This window comes from Xiphias gladius, chromosome 24 (genome assembly GCF_016859285.1).
Source record: "Xiphias gladius isolate SHS-SW01 ecotype Sanya breed wild chromosome 24, ASM1685928v1, whole genome shotgun sequence".
In the NCBI taxonomy this organism is placed as follows: domain Eukaryota; kingdom Metazoa; phylum Chordata; class Actinopteri; order Istiophoriformes; family Xiphiidae; genus Xiphias; species Xiphias gladius.
The window spans coordinates 26,485,131-26,504,701 of NC_053423.1; the positions used below are offsets into that span (position 1 = coordinate 26,485,131).

At 40.4% G+C, this 19,571-nt stretch overlaps 5 gene segments (V, D, J or C); 1 reads left to right on the forward strand and 4 right to left on the reverse strand.

The window, feature by feature from the left end:
- Positions 1 to 6,996: 6,996 nt before the first annotated feature.
- LOC120786025 lies at positions 6,997 to 7,487 on the reverse strand. The segment is given in 2 exon segments: positions 6,997 to 7,328; positions 7,436 to 7,487. Coding segments are annotated over 2 exon segments (384 nt in total).
- A 3,585-nt stretch (positions 7,488 to 11,072) lies between these two features.
- Positions 11,073 to 11,563, reverse strand: LOC120786026. The segment is given in 2 exon segments: positions 11,073 to 11,404; positions 11,512 to 11,563. Coding segments are annotated over 2 exon segments (384 nt in total).
- A 1,767-nt stretch (positions 11,564 to 13,330) lies between these two features.
- Positions 13,331 to 13,821, reverse strand: LOC120786027. The segment is given in 2 exon segments: positions 13,331 to 13,662; positions 13,770 to 13,821. Coding segments are annotated over 2 exon segments (384 nt in total).
- Positions 13,822 to 16,432: 2,611 nt separating this feature from the next.
- On the reverse strand, positions 16,433 to 16,923 carry LOC120786028. The segment is given in 2 exon segments: positions 16,433 to 16,764; positions 16,872 to 16,923. Coding segments are annotated over 2 exon segments (384 nt in total).
- A 497-nt stretch (positions 16,924 to 17,420) lies between these two features.
- LOC120785925 lies at positions 17,421 to 19,083 on the forward strand (the record flags this gene model as incomplete). The annotated part of the segment is given in 2 exon segments: positions 17,421 to 17,460; positions 18,677 to 19,083. Coding segments are annotated over 2 exon segments (375 nt in total), but the record flags the coding sequence as incomplete, so codon positions are not given.
- Positions 19,084 to 19,571: the final 488 nt, after the last annotated feature.

Genomic DNA, 19,571 nt, shown 5'->3' on the forward strand with positions numbered 1-19,571 from the left:
AGGACACAGAGACAGAAACATGAAGCAGCGTCACGGTTTTGTCGGCTAGATTTCAGAGGACGGGCGTTGATAGAGGAGAGGAGTTGGATTCTCTGGACTTTACCTGTGAAGCAGCAGCAGAGGAGAGTCCAGATGAGGACGGAGGTCAGCGTCATCTTCTTGATGAGGAGGATTTCTGTGGCTTCTGTTGTCATGAAGGACAGCTGTCAGTCATCCAATCTTCAACTCTCAGGACTATAAACTCTCCCAGAGCACTGGAGCATGGTGCTGCTGATGCAAAGTGGCTCTCTATGGAAATGCTCTGACTGACTCCAGCAGGGACTTTTTATTTGTTACTGGCACCGTATTGCTTGTTCATTGATTGATGTGAAGGGAAAAAAGGGTTCAGATTTAAATGCACTTTTCCTTTGTCATGAAAAAGTAATCAGTGAATCGTGACGAGTAGAACCGGTACTTGGCTGAGATTACAGGTGTGCAGTGCACTTTTACATTCTGTGCATTTTAAAATTAAGGAGAAGCCAGAAAACCCGCTCTAGTTCCTGATCAGATTATGGGCTAAAGAAGCCAAAATAATGGTATTTCTCTATTTCACTGATTCTTATTTACATATAAATACAGTTTATGGTGATGTGCAGAGGTGGGTGCTAACGACTTTCACTTCCATGTACCTGCAGCTACAATGTGCAAGTTCTGTAAATCAAACCAGTGGTAGCATGAGACTCAGCAAACCCCACTTCACCTCCCAACCCTCCCTCTCCTGCTGTGTTACGCTCCGCTCAGCCCCTCACCTGCGTCCTCGTCATGTGTGCCGTCTCAGCTGATGCAGCCCTGACTTTGGCCTTCTCTGATTGGTTGGAAGGGCGAGGCTCGTTCAAAGACTTTAGAAGGGAAGGTCTCTGCTCTGCTGCCAGGCTGTTCAACGAGTCTGGGGCACAGGAGCCTTTGACAGCACCTCTCCACATTAAGATCTGTTTTGCAGCATATTTCAACGAAAAATGTTGGGAAACGGTTTGAGACTGTAACTTTAAATAAGTTTGTTTTAGTTGTGCTTGTTTGATCATTTCGTTATAAATAAATTACTTTGTCATTGAATATACCCATGTGTCTCCCGTTTTGGTTGCAGTCTTAGAGCCGGGCTGTAACAACACTAATAAATGTAATACTCTATTCAAACACTACCGTATATCAGGCTTCAAATCTACTAGTCTTCCTGCTTCCTGTTCTCGTGTCAATATTTGAGCTACAGTTTTGCATCTTTGCCACTGTATCAACCGTTTAACTGGTCTTGGTCATTGATGTATCCTGATGAAGAGACAGGAAAAAAAAAGGAAGAAGACTTTTTATTTTATGTGGACATGACATAACATTTCAACAACTGTCTCAAATGAGTCATCTGATCTTAGACATTTCCAGTGAGATTAGAGACAGTTTGTACATTTTATTGTCTTCAAGTGACTGGAGAGGACTGGATGTGGGGGGCTCACACCTGGTCTGGGGGGGGGGGGTCTGTGATGGAACCTGGAACCTGGGACATGTTTACTGGAATTAACAAAGTTTAAAGACACTGTAACATGTTGACACTCTTGGTCATGGTCCATGCATTTCTGACTTTCTGATTTATTTACCAAATCACAATATAATATAGAAGAAAACAAGCACAGACAGTGATTTAAAACATGTCTTTACTTATTGGTGTAAGTAGTAGAGTATAATATTAATGTAATATTCACATGTGATCACAGGTGAGAGATGCAGACTGGGAATATTGTCCTGGTGTATATATGCAGGGGATCTAGACAGGATATGATCTGTGACATTTCATCACAAGCCCATCATACACACAGGTGTGTGTTCACTTTACCTGAGGAAGACCATGTGTGGTTGAAATGATGTCAGTCATATCCACACCAAGTAAAAAGATGAGGAAAAGACAGTGGTGTGCTGGTATTTTTTCTTTTGTTTAATTAAATTACTCGATACTCAAGTCGTTTTTCAGTCCATACTGTCGTACTTTACCTCAAGTAGATACTTTGATGAATACTTTACCTGAATGCTTGTTTTGACAAAGTGACAGGACTTGTACTTGAGCACAGCCTTTGAGTAACTCGGTCCAACTCTGGGACAGAGTAGAGATGATGGAGGTCATCATCAGTCGCAGTTGGACAGATTTCTTTGTCTCAAGTCCGTGTAGTAACAGCTGTGAGCAGTAATGTGAGTTTCCTGAAGGTTTTCATGCTGAACTTCAAGAGCGTCTCGTCCATGTTGACTTAAAAGTTGAGACTGAAAGTTCAAGCTTGACCATCAAAACCATTTCAACACAAGCTCCACTTACTAGCAGTTCTGGAGCTTTGGACCAAATTACATGATCTTCCTCAGCAGATGGAGTTTGCCCTGTTGATTTTTTAACTTCCAGGTCAACGTGGACAAGAAGTCCCAGAAACACTCGGAGGAATGGGAATTTGAACATGTGCATTTCACTGACAACCGGACAACTCCATCTGCTGAGGAAGATCATGTGAAATGAACTGAAAGTTCCTAACGGATACTGAACGGGAGAGAGACTGGAGAGATTTTGTCAACAGCTGTTTCAAGGTCAAGACTTAACTTTCAGTCTAAATGTATTTGTTGGGTTTTTGAGTTGCATGTCAGGGGGAATGTGTTGCTGCATATGCTTTGGCAGTTTATACACTTGTAGTTATATATACATGTAGATACAGTTATATCCAGTCAGTCGCTTATGTCTTTTGCCTTTTTCTGATTTCAGTTGATGCTGAGCTTTTCCTCAGATACTATTAGTTCACATATTTAAGACAATTTTTTTGAGATCTGACAGACGTTTGGGTTTTGTTTGTGTCGTCTTTGATCATGAAGGTTTCTGATGCTGATCTGTGTCGTCATATTTTCTTCTCACAGCCTATAGTTGAGATAGCTGTGATCCAGTGTGCAGCTGAGGTCAAAGGTCATCACAAGGCCTTTTGTCATTCACTGTCTCAGGTTGGCTCCTCTTGATTTATTTACTAGTCAGATAAGAACATGTGACTATAACTGGATGTGAATGGATGGAGAGAAGCTGTGATGAAGAAAGTTATTTGATTTCCACTAGGATCAGTGTTTTGATATTAAACTTGTTTTGATACAGGTTGAAACCACTTCATGAAATTTTCTGTGTACGGTGTGTGTGTGTGTTTGTGTGTGATTGTGTGTGCGTATGGTGTGTGTGTGTGTGTGTGTGTGATTGTGTGTAGTTGATATAAGTGTGATTCAGTGTGAGACCTAGGTCAAAGGTCATGTACAAGCCTCTTGTCATTACCTGTACCAAGTTGGCTCCTCTTGATTTATTTACTGACCCAAGGAAAATGTGATTATAACTGGATATGAATGGATGGTGAGAAGAGGTGATGGATAAAGTAATTTGATTTCAAACAAGATCATATTTTTTCTTTTAACTTGTTTTATACATTTTCATTGGACATAAAAGCAACAGTGGTGTTCAATCCACCTGATTAAACTCTCTGTGTGTGTGTCTGTGTGTGTGTGTGTGTGTGTGTGTGTTTGTGTGTGTGTGTGCGTATGGTGTGTGTGTATGTGTGTGTGTGTGTGTGTGTTTGTCCAGTGAACTGTATCAGTCTCTGCAGTAGCTTCCAGCTGCAGCAGCCAGTTCAGTTTCTCTTCAGTCTGACTGAGGGAGGTTTTGTACGACGCTTTTCACTGTGTCAACACATACTGACTGTTGGGATCGTGTAAACTCTGACAGTAGTAAACTGCTGCATCTTCAGCCTGGACTCCACTGATGGTCAGAGTGAAGTCAGAGTTTGATCCACTGCCTGTAAAACGATCTGGAATCCCTGATGCTCGAGTGGTAGCAAGGTAAATAAGTAGTTTAGGAGTTTCTCCGTCTCTCTGTTGGTACCAGGCTAAACGGTTAGAACCATAAACATCCTGACTGGTCCTACATCTGATGGCGACGGAGCCTCCCAGAGCAGAGCTCACTGCTCCAGGCTGAGTCACTGTGACGGCCTCTGGACTCTGAGGACACAGAGACAGAAACATGAAGCAAGCGTCACTTTTGTCGGCTTGATTTCAGAGGACGGACGTTGATAGAGGAGAGGAGTTGGATTCTCTGGACTTTACCTGTGAAGCAGCAGCAGAGGAGAGTCCAGATGAGGGCGGAGGTCAGCGTCATCTTCTTGATGAGGAGGATTTCTGTGGCTTCTGTTGTCATGAAGGACAGCTCCAGTCATCCAGTCTTCAACTCTCAGGACTATAAACTCTCCCAGAGCACTGGAGCATGGTGCTGCTGATGCAAAGTGGCTCTCTATGGAAATGCTCTGACTGACTCCAGCAGGGACTTGGATCACTCGGATCATGCTGTTTATCAATGGATCAAAGAGTTGATCAGGACGTGTCAGTGTTTATTTTATGTAGTTTTTCTTTTACGTGTCTCGAAAACTTTTTTTAAGAATTTGTTTTCACATATTTTGATGTGTTGTTAAAAAAAATGTCTTTAATCTTTAAAAATAATATTCGTGAAAATAAGATGAATTTCATAACTTTAGTAGTTAGTTATCAGTTTTGACATGAGTTTGACTGAAAAGTTTTCTTGGAGGATATTTTTGTAAATTCTCATTAATTTACTAACAGACATCATCATTGTTATATGGGACATAATCTACAATAAATATGTGTCTGTGATCATCATTTACATTTTGTATGATTTATTGGTGTTTTTTTTCTTTAAAATATTTTATTTCAATTTCTTTGATTAAAATTAAAAAAAAATTTTTAAGTTGATGTTTAATATTTCAGAAAAAAACTTTATATAATTTGTCACAATCTGTCAAAAAAAATTTAAAAACTTAAACCAGTTATCACATAAACTGGGAAACTGAGAATGCGTTTGTTGAGATAGTTTGTGTCAAAGTCAGAGAGGTGAGAGGTTTTTGTACGACGGACAGCCACTGATCAACACTGGCCTCTTGACGTCTGGGAGCAGAGAGGCAGGACACATATGCAAACACACAGAGTCAGTGAACTGTAGCTGTCCTCAACATATCATGAGGTGTTTCCCCCTCAGTACTGAGAAAGTTGACTGTTCAAATTATCGAAGATATAAAGGGGCATGAATGGTAAAAATTTAGAATAGAAAACTTCATTTGATTTCCACCAAACAGCTTCAAAGGCTGGTGTGAATTCTGTAATGGGAGAATTTCAACAATTTTCATTGTCTTACCAAGTCTAGGTTTATGTTTTTACAGACAGTACAGAATGTGCAGTGAGTAATGCAAAAGTCCCCAAATCCACGTTTAGAAAGAAGTACAGATGTTCTCCCATTAACATATAATTTATACACTGTGAAATAGCTACTCTGATTGTGAAATGACAGATGAAATAACAAATAACAAATTCATTCTGCTAAAGATAGAAAGAGCTTTGTTTATCAACTCAGACATCTGGAAAAATGATTCCAACTTTACAACTTGTCTTTCCTTTCCTTTACAAAGGCGAAAATCTTGAGTTTCAACTATATTACCTGAGTATGGTAAAATGTGGATCCAAACAATGTAAAAGATTTGTTGCACATTTAAAATGGATGGGAGAGGCCAGCAAACCTGCTTTAATGTCTGATCAGTTTAATAAGTGAAAGAAGGGAAGATGAGGGTTTTTGTGATGTACAATAGGAAGTCATCCGTGTAGAGGCTAATTTGTTGAAGGTGTGAATGAAATTATCCCTGAGATGCAAACATGTCTAATGGACATTTGTAATTACATTTAGATAAATGTATATTAACTTCTATAGACTCAGATACACTGACTGATATATGTAAACTTTAACTAAAATCTTAGGTGTGTGTGTCCTCAGTGAACTGTATCAGTCTCTGCAGCAGCTTCTACCTACTTTGGGTTTTTCTAAAGGATCGGGACACGTAGAGCAAACGCATTAACGTGTCAATCGCCTGCTGTGCTGTGGAGACACCTTGAAACAGAAGTGTAATTGGAGCTTTGAGGAATCTGATCAGATTAGTAGATGACATAAGAAATATTTCATACTACATTATAGGAGAAATGTGTTTTTATTTTTACCTCTATGTTTGTGGGTGAATGGTTGAGGTATGAACTTTGCTTTTCTTTAAGTCACGTCATGTATTCAAAAATTTTCAAAGTGATTATTTGCAGCTTTAATTCTCTGATCAGAAAATATTAAATTCAACCTGAGAAGAGTTTACAAGTTTGAGCACAGTTTTTTCCTCAGTTGTTGTTTGTGGGGTTTTTTGTGTTGTTATGGTTGTTGTTGTTTATTTTGTTCTCTGTTTGTTTGTCATCATCAACCTGATGAAGACAGCAAGGTCTGACATAAAGATGTTCTTATGTTACCAGTGTTGCTGGAGCTGCCTCATCACACTTTTTCACTTCTCCATGCACCTTGGAAGTAGGTGAAGTTGTAGCAGAAATCCCTACTTTGCTTCATATTCTCTTTTAACAGTGGAAAAACCTGTGTTCCAGTATGAGGTCAAAGGTCATGAACAAGCCATTTATCTTTAACAGGTTGGCTCCTCATGATTAATTTGGAAGTCTAATAAGAACATGTGATTATAACTGGATGTGATAAGATGGTGAGAACATGTGATGAAGAAAGTTATTTGATTTCCACAATAATGAATTTTTGTTGTTAAATTTGTTCTGATAAATGTTTTTCTTGGTCTTCAAAGAAAAAAATGGGGAAATGTTTAATCCACTTCATGTCACTGTATTTGGATGGTGTGTGTGTGTGTGTGTGTGTTTGTGTGTGTGTGTCTGTATGTGAGTGTGTGTGTGTGTGTGTGTGTGTGTGTGTGTGTGTGTGTGTGTGTGTGTGTGCGTGTGTGTGTGTGTGTGTGTGTGTGTTTGTGTGTATGTGTCCTCAGTGAACTGTATCAGTCTCTGCAGTAGCTTCCAGCTGCAGCAGCCAGTTCAGTTTCTCTTCAGTCTGACTGAGGGAGGTTTTTGTACGACGCTTTTTCACTGTGTCAACAGATTCTTACTGTTGAGATAGTGACAACTCTGACAGTAGTAAACTGCTGCATCTTCAGCCTGGACTCCACTGATGGTCAGAGTGAAGTCAGAGTTTGATCCACTGCCTGTAAAACGACCTGGAATCCCTGATGCTCGAGTGGTAGCAGCGTAAATAAGTAGTTTAATAGTTTCTCCATATCTCTGTTGGTACCAGGCTAAAAGGTGGTTGTTGCTATAGACATAAACATCCTGACTGGTTCTACATTTGATGGCGACGGAGCCTCCCAGAGCAGAGCTCACTGCTCCAGGCTGAGTCACTGTGACCTGGCCTCTGGACTCTGAGGACACAGAGACAGAAACATGAAGCAGCGTCACGGTTTTGTCGGCTTGATTTCAGAGGGACGGACGTTGATAGAGTAGAGGAGTTGGATTCTCTGGACTTTACCTGTGAAGCAGCAGCAGAGGAGAGTCCAGATGAGGAAGGAGGTCAGCGTCATCTTCTCGATGAGGAGGATTTCTGTGGCTTCTGTTGTCATGAAGGACAGCTGTCAGTCATCCAGTCTTCAACTCTCAGGACTATAAACTCTCCCAGAGCACTGGAGCATGGTGCTGCTGATGCAAAGTGGCTCTCTATGGAAATGCTCTGACTGACTCCAGCAGGGACTTTTTATTTGTTACTGGCACCGTATTGCTTGTTCATTGATTGATGTGAAGGGGAAAAAAGGGTTCAGATTTAAAATGCACTTTCCTTTGTCATGAAAAAAAGTAATCAGTGAATCGTGACGAGAGTAGAACCGGTACTTGGCTGAGATTACAGGTGTGTGCAGTGCACTTTTACATTCTGTGCATTTTAAAATTAAGTGGGAGAAGCCAGAAAACCCGCTCTAGTTCCTGATCAGATTATGGGCTAAAGAAGCCAAAATAATGGTATTTCTCTATTTCACTGATTCTTATTTACATATAAATACAGTTTATGGTGATGTGCAGAGGTGGGTGCTAACGACTTTCACTTCCATGTACCTGCAGCTACAATGTGCAAGTTCTGTAAATCAAACCAGTGGTAGCATGAGACTCGAAAGCAAACCCCACTTCACCTCCCAACCGTCCCTCTCCCTGCTGTGTTACGCTCCGCTCAGCCCCTCACCTGCGTCCTCGTCATGTTTGCCGTCTCAGCTGATGCAGCCCTGACTTTGGCCTTCTCTGATTGGTTGGAAGGGCGAGGCTCGTTCAAAGACTTTAGAAGGGAAGGTCTCTGCTCTGCTGCCAGGCTGTTCAACGAGTCTGGGGCACAGGAGCCTTTGACAGCACCTCTCCACATTAAGATCTGTTTTGCAGCATATTTCAACCAAAAATGTTGGGAAACGGTTTGAGACTGTAGCTTTAAATAAGTTTGTTTTAGTTGTGCTTGTTTCGATCATTTCGTTATAAATAAATTACTTTGTCATTGAATATACCCATGTGTCTCCCGTTTTGGTTGCAGTCTTAGAGCCGGGCTGTAACAACACTAATAAATGTAATACTCTATTCAAACACTACCGTATATCAGGCTTCAAATCTACTAGTCTTCCTGCTTCCTGTTCTCGTGTCAATATTTGAGCTACAGTTTTGCATCTTTGCCACTGTATCAACCGTTTAACTGGTCTTGGTCATTGATGTATCCTGATGAAGAGAGACAGGAAAAAAAAGGAAGAAGACTTTTATTTTATGTGGACATGACATAACATTTCAACAACTGTCTCAAATGAGTCATCTGATTTTAGACATTTCCAGTGAGATTAGAGACGGATTTGGCCACATTTTATTGTCTTCAAGTGACTGGAGAGGACTGGATGTGGGGGGCTCACACCTGGTCTGGGGGGGGGGGGTCTGTGATGGAACCTGGAACCTGGGACATGTTTACTGGAATTAACAAAGTTTAAAGACACTGTAACATGTTGACACTCTTGGTCATGGTCCATGCATTTCTGATTTTCTGATTTATTTACCAAATCATAATATAATATAGAAGAAAACAAGCACAGACAGTGATTTAAAACATGTCTTTACTTATTGGTGTAAGTAGTAGAGTATAATATTAATGTAATATTCACATGTGATCACAGGTGAGAGATGCAGACTGGGAATATTGTCCTGGTGTATATGTCGCAGAGGATCTAGACCGGAGATGACGAGGTGACATTTCATCACAAGCCGATCATACACACAGGTGTGTGTTCACTTCTTTACCTGAGGAAGACCATGTGTGGTTGAAATGATGTCAGTCATATCCACACCAAGTAAAAGACGAGGGAAAAGACAGTGGTGTGCTGGTATTTTTTCTCTTTTGTTTAATTTAATTACTCGATACTCAAGTCGTTTTTTTCAGTCCATACTGTCGTACTTTACCTCAAGTAGATACTTTGATGAATACTTTTACCTGAATGCTTGTTTTGACAAAGTAACAGGACTTGTACTTGAGCACAGCCTTTGAGTAACACTCGGTCCAACTCTGGGACAGAGTAGAGATGATGGAAGTCATCATCAGTCGCAGCTGGACAGATTTCTTTGTCTCAAGTCCGTGTAGTAACAGCTGTGAGCAGTAATGTGAGTTTCCTGAAGGTTTTCATGCTGAACTTTGAGAGCGTCTCGTCCATGTTGACTTAAAAGTTGAGACTGAAAGTTCAAGCTTGACCATCAAAACCGTTTCAACACAAGCTCCACTTACTAGCAGTTCTGGAGCTTTGGACCAAATTACATGATCTTCCTCAGCAGATGGAGTTTGCCCTGTTGATTTTTTTAACTTCCAGGTCAACGTGGACAAGAAGTCCCAGAAACACTCGGAGGAATGGGAATTTGAACATGTGCATTTCACTGACAACCGGACAACTCCGTCTGCTGAGGAAGATCATGTGAAATGAACTGAAAGTTCCACAACGGATACTGAACGGAGAGAGAGACTGGAGAGCTTTTGTCAACAGCTGTTTCCAAGGTCAAGACTTAACTTTCAGTCTAAATGTATTTGTTGGGTTTTTGAGTTGCATGTCAGGGGGAATGTGTTGCTGCATATGCTTTGGCAGTTTATACACTTGTAGTTATATATACATGTAGACATAGTTATATCCAGTCAGTCGCTTATGTCTTTTGCGTTTTTCTGATTTCAGTTGATGCTGAGCTTTTCCTCAGATACTATTAGTTCACATATTTAAGACAAAGTTTTGTGAGATCTGACAGACGTTTGGGTTTTGTTTGTGTCGTCTTTGATCATGAAGGTTTCTGATGCTGATCTGTGTCGTCATATTTTCTTCTCACAGCCTATAGTTGAGATAGCTGTGATCCAGTGTGCAGCTGAGGTCAAAGGTCATCACAAGGCCTTTTGTCATTCACTGTCTCAGGTTGGCTCCTCTTGATTTATTTACAAGTCAGATAAGAACATGTGACTATAACTGGATGTGAATGGATGGAGAGAAGCTGTGATGAAGAAAGTTATTTGATTTCCACCAAGATCAGTGTTTTGATATTCAACTTGTTTTGATACAGGTTTAAACCACTTCATGAAATTTTCTGTGTACGGTGTGTGTGTGTGTTTGTGTGTGATTGTGTGTGCGTATGGTGTGTGTGTGTGTGTGTGTGTGTTTGATTGTGTGTAGTTGATATAAGTGTGATTCAGTGTGAGACTGAGGTCAAAGGTCATGTACAAGCCTCTTGTCATTAACTGTACCAAGTTGGCTCCTCTTGATTTATTTACTGACCCAAAGAAAATGTGATTGTAACTGGATATGAATGGATGGTGAGAAGAGGTGATGGATAAAGTTATTTGATTTCCACCAAGATCAGTGTTTTGATATTCAACTTGTTTTGATACACGTTGAAACCACTTCATGAAATTTTCTGTGTACGGTGCGGGTGTGTGTGTGTGTGTGTGTGTGTGTGTGTGTGTGTTTGTGTGTGTGTGTGTGTGTGTGTGTGTGTTTGTGTGTGTGTGTGTGTGTGTGTGTGTGTGTGTCCTCAGTCAACTGTATCAGTCTCTGCAGTAGCTTCCAGCTGCAGCAGCCAGTTCAGTTTCTCTTCAGTCTGACTGAGGGCGGTTTTTGTACGACGCTTTTTCACTGTGTCAACAACCACTGACTGTTGAGATAGTGTTGACTCTGACAGTAGTAAACTGCTGCATCTTCAGCCTGGACTCCACTGATGGTCAGAGTGAAGTCAGAGTTTGATCCACTGCCTGTAAAACGATCTGGAATCCCTGATGCTCGAGTGGCAGCATAGTAAATAAGTAGTTTAGGAGTTTCTCCGTCTCTCTGTTGGTACCAGGCTAAAATTTGGTAGTTGCTATAGACATAAACATCCTGACTGGTCCTACATTTTATGGCGACGGAGCCTCCCAGAGCAGAGCTCACTGCTCCAGGCTGAGTCACTGTGACCTGGCCTCTGGACTCTGAGGACACAGAGACAGAAACATGAAGCAGCGTCACGGTTTTGTCGGCTTGATTTCAGAGGGACGGACGTTGATAGAGGAGAGGAGTTGGATTCTCTGGACTTTACCTGTGAAGCAGCAGCAGAGGAGAGTCCAGATGAGGACGGAGGTCAGCGTCATCTTCTTGATGAGGAGGATTTCCGTGGCTTCTGTTGTCATGAAGGACAGCTGTCAGTCATCCAGTCTTCAACTCTCAGGACTATAAACTCTCCCAGAGCACTGGAGCATGGTGCTGCTGATGCAAAGTGGCTCTCTATGGAAATGCTCTGACTGACTCCAGCAGGGACTTGGATCACTCTGATCATGCTGTTTATCAATGGATCAAAGAGTTGATCAGGAGGTGTCAGTGTTTATTTTATGTAGTTTTTCTTTTACGTGTCTCAAAAACTTTCATTAAGAATTTGTTTTCACATATTTTGATGTGTTGTTAAAAAAATGTCTTTAATATTTAAAAATAATATTCGTGAAAATAAGATGAATTTCATAACTTTAGTAGTTAGTTATCAGTTTTGACATGAGTTTGACTGAAAAGTTTTCTTGGAGGATATTTTTTTAAATTCCCAATAATTCACTAACAGACATCATCATTATTATATGGGACATAATCTACAATAAATATGTGTCTGTGATCAATCATTTTGCATGATTTATTGGTGGTTTTTTTCTTTAAAATTTTTTATTTCAATTTCTTTGATTAAAATTAAAATAAATTTTGTAAGTTGATGTTTAATATTTCAGAAAAAAACTTTATATAATTTGTCACAATCTGTCAAAAAAATTTTTAAAAACTTAAACCAGTTATTACATAAACTGGGAAACTGAGAATGCGTTTTTTTGAGGTAGTTTGTGTCAAAGTCAGAGAGGTGAGAGGTTTTTGTACGACGGACAGCCACTGATCAACACTGGCCTCTTGACGTCTTGGAGCAGAGAGGCAGGACACATATGCAAACACACAGAGTCAGTGAACTGTAGCTGTCCTCAACATATCATGAGGTGTTTCCCCCTCAGTACTGAGAAAGTTGACTGTTCAAATTATCGAAGATATAAAGGGGCATAAACGGTAAAAATTTAGAATAGAAAACTTCATTTGATTTCCACCAAACAGCTTCAAAGGCTGGTGTGAATTCTGTAATGGGAGAATTTCAACAATTTTCATTGTCTTACCAAGTCTAGGTTTATGTTTTTACAGACAGTACAGAATTTGCAGTGAGTAATGCAAAAGTCCCCAAATCCACGTTTAGAAAGAAGTACAGATGTTCTCCCATTGACATATAATTTATACACTGTGAAATAGCTACTCTGATTGTGAAATGACAGATGTAATAACAAATAACCAATTCATTCTGCTAAAGATAGAAAGAGCTTTGTTTATCAACTCAGACATCTGGAAAAATGATTCCAACTTTACTACTTGTCTTTCCTTTCCTTTACAAAGGCGAAAATCTTGAGTTTCAACTATATTACCTGAGTATGGTAAAATGTGGATCCAAACAATGTAAAAGATTTGTTGCACATTTAAAATGGGTGGGAGAGACAGCAAAGCTGCTTTAATCTCTGATCAGTTTAATAAGTGAAAGAAGGGAAGATGAGGGTTTTTGTGATGTACAATAGGAAGTCATCGGTATAGAGGCTGATTTGTTGAAGGTGTGAATGAAATTATCCCTGAGATGTAAACATGTCTAATGGACATTTGTAATTAAATTTAGATAAATGTATATTAACTTCTATAAAGTCAGATACACTGACTGATCTATGTAAACTTTAACAAAAATCTTGGATGTGTGTGTCCTCAGTGAACTGTATCAGTCTCTGCAGTAGCTTCCGGCTGCAGCAGCCAGTTCAGTTTCTCTTCAGTCTGACTGAGGGAGGTTTTTGTACGACGCTTTTTCACTGTGTCAACAGATTCTTACTGTTGAGATAGTGTAAACTCTGACAGTAGTAAACTGCTGCATCTTCAGCCTGGACTCGACTGATGGTCAGAGTGAAGTCAGACTTTGATCCACTGCCTGTAAAACGGCCTGGAATCCCTGATACTCGAGTGGTAGCAGTGTAAATAAGTAGTTTAGGAGTTTCTCCGTCTCTCTGTTGGTACCAGGCTAAAATGTGGTAGTTGCTAGCCACATAAACATCCTGACTGGTCCTACATTTGATGGCGACGGAGCCTCCCAGAGCAGAGCTCACTGCTCCAGGCTGAGTCACTGTGACCTGGCCTCTGGACTCTGAGGACACAGAGACAGAAACATGAAGCAGCGTCACGGTTTTGTCGGCTTGATTTCAGAGGGACGGACGTTGATAGAGGAGAGGAGTTGGATTCTCTGGACTTTACCTGTGAAGCAGCAGCAGAGGAGAGTCCAGATGAGGACGGAGGTCAGCGTCATCTTCTTGATGAGGAGGATTTCTGTGGCTTCTGTTGTCATGAAGGACAGCTGTCAGTCATCCAGTCTTCAACTCTCAGGACTATAAACTCTCCCAGAGCACTGGAGCATGGTGCTGCTGATGCAAAGTGGCTCTCTATGGAAATGCTCTGACTGACTCCAGCAGGGACTTGGATCACTCTGATCATGCTGTTTATCAATGGATCAGTCACAATTTCAGCACACTAATTAGAAATACGTTAATGCTAACTTCTTTGTGAACTTGCTCAAATTAAAGTGGAGAAATGTTCTTTCAAAATGCCGTTTGTCACAAAACTCCCACTAATTTCACTATCAAATAAATCAATGTCCCCCTCAGACTGAAATTTCAATAAAGTCATTTGTCACTGAAGAAATCAATTTTATGTCTTTATTTTATTTTGAAAGAAATTATTAATGCTGAGATATTTAAAAATTAAAAGTTAATACTTTTGTGTGTATTTATGAAGAAATTCTGACAGTCTGATCTTTTACCTCACAAATATGATAAATTTACATATTTTTGGGGTGAATTTGTATGTTTCAGAGCCAGAGAGCCGTGTCTCTCTACAGTGAGATGTTTTTGTACGACGGCTCAATGAGTTTGTATCACTGTGGTGGACTTTTGTTGGAGGAACCAGACTGGATGAAAACTTGAAAAGGGTCTTTTCAGGATGAGGAATATAAAGCAGGATATCAGTAGCATCAAGTGATATACGATGTCTTCCATCTGAGATTATTCTGCAGGTATATTCGATTCGAAGACGGATTCAACAAAGAACTTAATGAAAGAGTTTACAAGGTTCAAAATCAGTAAACACCATTTTATCAAATAAGTAATGTCCATGTAAATTATTAAATAGAATAACTGTTGTCATATGTTTTTCTCTGGAATGATGACAGGAGATCTATTTAATTTACAAAGACAGAGTCTGTCTCAGTGAGAGACACCAAGAATGTGGTCATTTTAGCTCATGACTTTATTAATTAATGATGATAACAATGTTTAATTCGGGTCACGTCCGAAAACTGTGTCGGTAAAGCTCAACAGTGCCTCTGTTTTCCTGTGGTATCCTAAACCAGGTGCTGGTCTCACACTGCTCTCACAGACTATATGCGATCAAGGTCATGAACAAGCCATTTATCTTTAACAGGTTGGCTCCTCTTGATTAATTAGGAAAATCTGATAAGAACATGTGATTATAACTGGATGTGAATAGATGGTGAGAACATGTGACATCTTGATGTCTGGGACCAGAGAGGCAGGACACATATGCGAACACACAGAGTCAGTGAACTGTAGCTGTCCTCAACATATCATGAGATCTCCACCTTGATGTCAGGATGGTGTTGACCCCAGCACAGATCGCTTAACGTATTTATGCTCCAACAAACCAAATTATTTTCAACATCTATCCAAGGTGTATTTTATTTGACATTCCATGTCAGTGTCCTAATGAACAGTGACTGACCTGACATGGGAGAAATACCCCCAACCTCCAAATTGGTCTTGAGTTTTTTTCAAACTAGATTTTGAGGTAGTTTCATGTTTTGGCAATTTTCTGATGAATTCAACATTACATGTCAACAGAGACAGCTATCATGAACATGCCTTCAGTGGTTATTTTCCATATTAATAACTGTTCTACAGCTTAGTCTCAGGATCGCAGCACTACTCTCAAAAGTTTGCAGTGCTTGAAGAAACAAAATCTTGAAACCCTTGACAAGAAATCAGTACATTTTCATCATGGTCAGACACTGAAGAATTATAGATTGCTGGGTTGGGAACTTGATCAAATATGTAGGTGTCTGTCTTATGTACAAGATTACACGTTGTTTGGCTTCTCCTCTGCTCAGACGGTCCTCAACATAAGAACAACTATATATCAGTTTAGTTTTTAAAAGCTGTAGCAAGAGTGGACTGTATTATCTCAGTGAGAAATAAAAACCTTTCGGTCAGTCTGAAGTCTCTGTTACAGCTGAACAAGAGTTTCAATCTGTCACAGTAAATATAAGAGCACTGGACTCATAGTATTTATCTGGAGCTCATTTTAACAAATCCTTAATTAGCGGTGTCTCTGTCAGCACTGGAAAACTATTGCTCCTTGCTGTCCTCGGTCTGTCCTGGTTATGCATTTTGCCTTGATATCTGCTGTTACCGATCGCTGTCTTACTACTGCCTGTCTGTCCTCATGTACCTGCATGAGGGTCTTTTATTGTGGCAGAGAGATTTATCTATCTTTATGTGCTTTTTATGGTTGTGCTTCTGCTTTGCATGTGTGTATTTGTGTATATTTATATCGATCAATGTTGTCTTATTTAGTAAATATTTCTGTCAACATTAATATTCCCCATTTCATAGCTTTGCATGTCCTTTATTATGAGCCTCTATGCTCCACGTTAATTGATTCATTTACTTCGAAATTTACTGTACTTTTGGTATAGGTTACTAAAGTATAGGTTTTTCTTACACAATTTCAGTGTGTGTGTGTGTGTCCTCAGTGAACTGTATCAGTCTCTGCAGTAGCTTCCAGCTGCAGCAGCCAGTTCAGTTTCTCTTCAGTCTGACTGAGGGAGGTTTTTGTACGACGCTTTTTCACTGTGTCAACAACCACTGACTGTTGAGATAGTGTAAACTCTGACAGTAGTAAACTGCTGCATCTTCAGCCTGGACTCCACTGATGGTCAGAGTGAAGTCAGACTTTGATCCACTGCCTGTAAAACGACCTGGAATCCCTGATGCTCGAGTGGTAGCAGTGTAAATAAGTAGTTTAGGAGTTTCTCCGTCTCTCTGTTGGTACCAGGCTAAAATTTGGTAGTTGCTAGCCACATAAACATCCTGACTGGTCCTACATTTGATGGCGACGGAGCCTCCCAGAGCAGACCTCACTGCTCCAGGCTGAGTCACTGTGACCTGGCCTCTGGACTCTGAGGACACAGAGACAGAAACATGAAGCAGCGTCACGGTTTTGTCGGCTTGATTTCAGAGGGACGGACGTTGATAGAGGAGAGGAGTTGGATTCTCTGGACTTTACCTGTGAAGCAGCAGCAGAGGAGAGTCCAGATGAGGACGGAGGTCAGCGTCATCTTCTTGATGAGGAGGATTTCTGTGGCTTCTGTTGTCATGAAGGACAGCTGTCAGTCATCGGGTCTTCAACTCTCAGGACTATAAACTCTCCCAGAGCACTGGAGCATGGTGCTGCTGATGCAAAGTGGCTCTCTATGGAAATGCTCTGACTGACTCCAGCAGGGACTTGTATCACTCTGATCATGCTGTTTATCAATGGATCAATCAGTTGATCGGGGTATTGATCAGGATGTGGTAATACTTGTTCTCATGAAGTTTGGTTTTATTTTTTTTGATTTTTCATAATGTCTTTTCTGACATTTAATTGTTTTGCTACAAAAGCTTTATCTTTCTTTAAAAATAACATACGTATGAAAAAATGACATTTTATAAAATTGTGTTACTGTGTTTTAAAAACAGACTCAGTTTGGAGAGCTTGTTTGTTTCAGAGGCAGAGAGCCGTGTCTCTCTACAGTGAGAGGTTTTTGTACGACGGCTCAATGAGTTTGTATCACTGTGGTGGACTTTTGGTGGAGGAACCAGACTGGATGTTGGAAGTAAGTCAAATGTTTAACAACTGCTTTATTTCAGGAACTATTTTTATATTTATTTCGTTCATATTCAACATGACAGGAAAAATAGCCTCCTTTCAGTGTTAATGTGTAACTTTTGAAGAATTATTTTGCATGAAGATCTTTGCTTTAGCAACAAGAACTCGAAAACTAACTGTAATGAATATAAAGGATTCATTCAGAGGAGAAATCGTTATTTCCACATTTAAATGTGAAGTTGAATATTGAGGGTTGGTAGGTTTAGTTCAGTCTGACAGAGCCAGAGAGCCGTGTCTCTCTACAGTGAGAGGTTTTTGTACGACGGCTCAATGAGTTTGTATCACTGTGGTGGACTTTTGGTGGAGGAACCAGACTGGATGTTGGAAGTAAGTTTCTGCACAAACACTAAATACAATAATGTAAGGTAACGTTGTAAATCCATTGTTTAAATGTTTGCAGCAGATAGAATGTTCTTGTAAGGTTTTAGTGTTTATGTTGGGATTTCTCCTCCGTCATCATGGAGGTGAACTCAGAGCAGCTTTACTCAACTTTTCTTTACACATTCCTGTCATGCCGAAGTTTAAGTTGAGCTGTAGAGAAGATACAACTTCAGTTCTCTTTTAAATATATGTTCTAAGATTCATTTTTGTTTTTCAAACCTCATCGATGACTAATATTAAGTTGAATTAAGATTCACTTCATTCAGATGAAATAGAACAGAATGAGGACAAAGATGGGGATTTGAAAAGGTTAGAAAATCTGTAATCCCTTTATTGTGTTATACATTGTTTCCAGTGCAGTTTGAAATCCGTTTCTCGTTTGCTAAACGATGATTGAATTCCACATGAAGCGCATTTGACGGTTGTCGGATTATTTTATGTATTTTTTAATGTTTCCCCTGAAAACTAAAGTAATGCAAACTAAAGATTGGTCCTAATGTTTGATAAAATATTTGAAATGTTTCCCTGTTTTGTTTCCAGTGCAGTTTGATGTATTTCAGGTCAAACTGTACGATGGTTCTCTCTGTGCTGATATGCATGAGAGGCTTCTTCAAGGGAAGTGAAACAATGTGTGAGTGAGTGACTGGTGGAGCAGAAAAAACATCTGGCAGAAACTCCTTAAAGGAGAAAATCAACTCTCACAAAGAAAAGGTGTCCCAGTGTCTGGTGTTTGATTGACAGCTGTGTGGCCCCTGTCTAATAAGCTGATTGGCGTCTCCTAGGTGATGCCCGTCCCACCCTGACCGTGCTGCCCCCCTCCAGCGTGGAGCTGAAGCAGGGGAAGGCCACGCTCATGTGCCTGGCCAACAAGGGCTTCCCCTCAGACTGGAGTCTGGCCTGGAAGGTGGACGGCAGCAGCAGCAGCAGCAGCAGCAGCTGGGAGGAGAGCAGCAGCCCCGGGGTGCTGGAGAAGGACGGCCGCTACAGCTGGAGCAGCACCCTGAGGCTCCCTGCAGACCAGTGGAAGAAGGTGGGCTCTGTGACCTGTGAGGCCACCCAGGGCTCCCAGACTCTGGTCTCAGAGACACTGACGAGAGACCAGTGTTCCCTGTTCTGACCTGACTCACTTGGACCCTGCTACTGGTTTTACTCTGCAACTGCTCTCTCTCTGAAACACTCTCTCCCTCTCTCTCTCTTTCTCTCATTATACATCTCTACATTAATGTGCTCTTGCTTGTTGTATTGATGATGGTTTTAATAGTTCTAGACAATAAATATTTCTTCAAATACTGGTTTCCGTGTGGTTTCCATTCTTATGACTGACACGTGTTACGTCCTCTTTTCTTTGCCATGTATTTCATAGCAGGAACACTGGTTAGAACAACACATGAAGCCACAATATGAAGAAATGAACCTTTTTTTAATGCACTTCTTCACACTTTAATGACTGGGGAAATAGTAGATAGTAGATTAGAAATGAAAAGCGGGACATCGTCAGCATCAAGTGATAAACCGTGACTGTGAGTGAGATTCTAACACCAGGAACATTTAAATGACAGAGTGTTTATTTGCCAAGAGGCTCAGTGAAAGAAATGACAACACAGTCTGTGTATGTAGAAAAAAAGAAAGACGTGTTCATCAAATGACTGGTTTCCATACATGTGATCACAATAATAA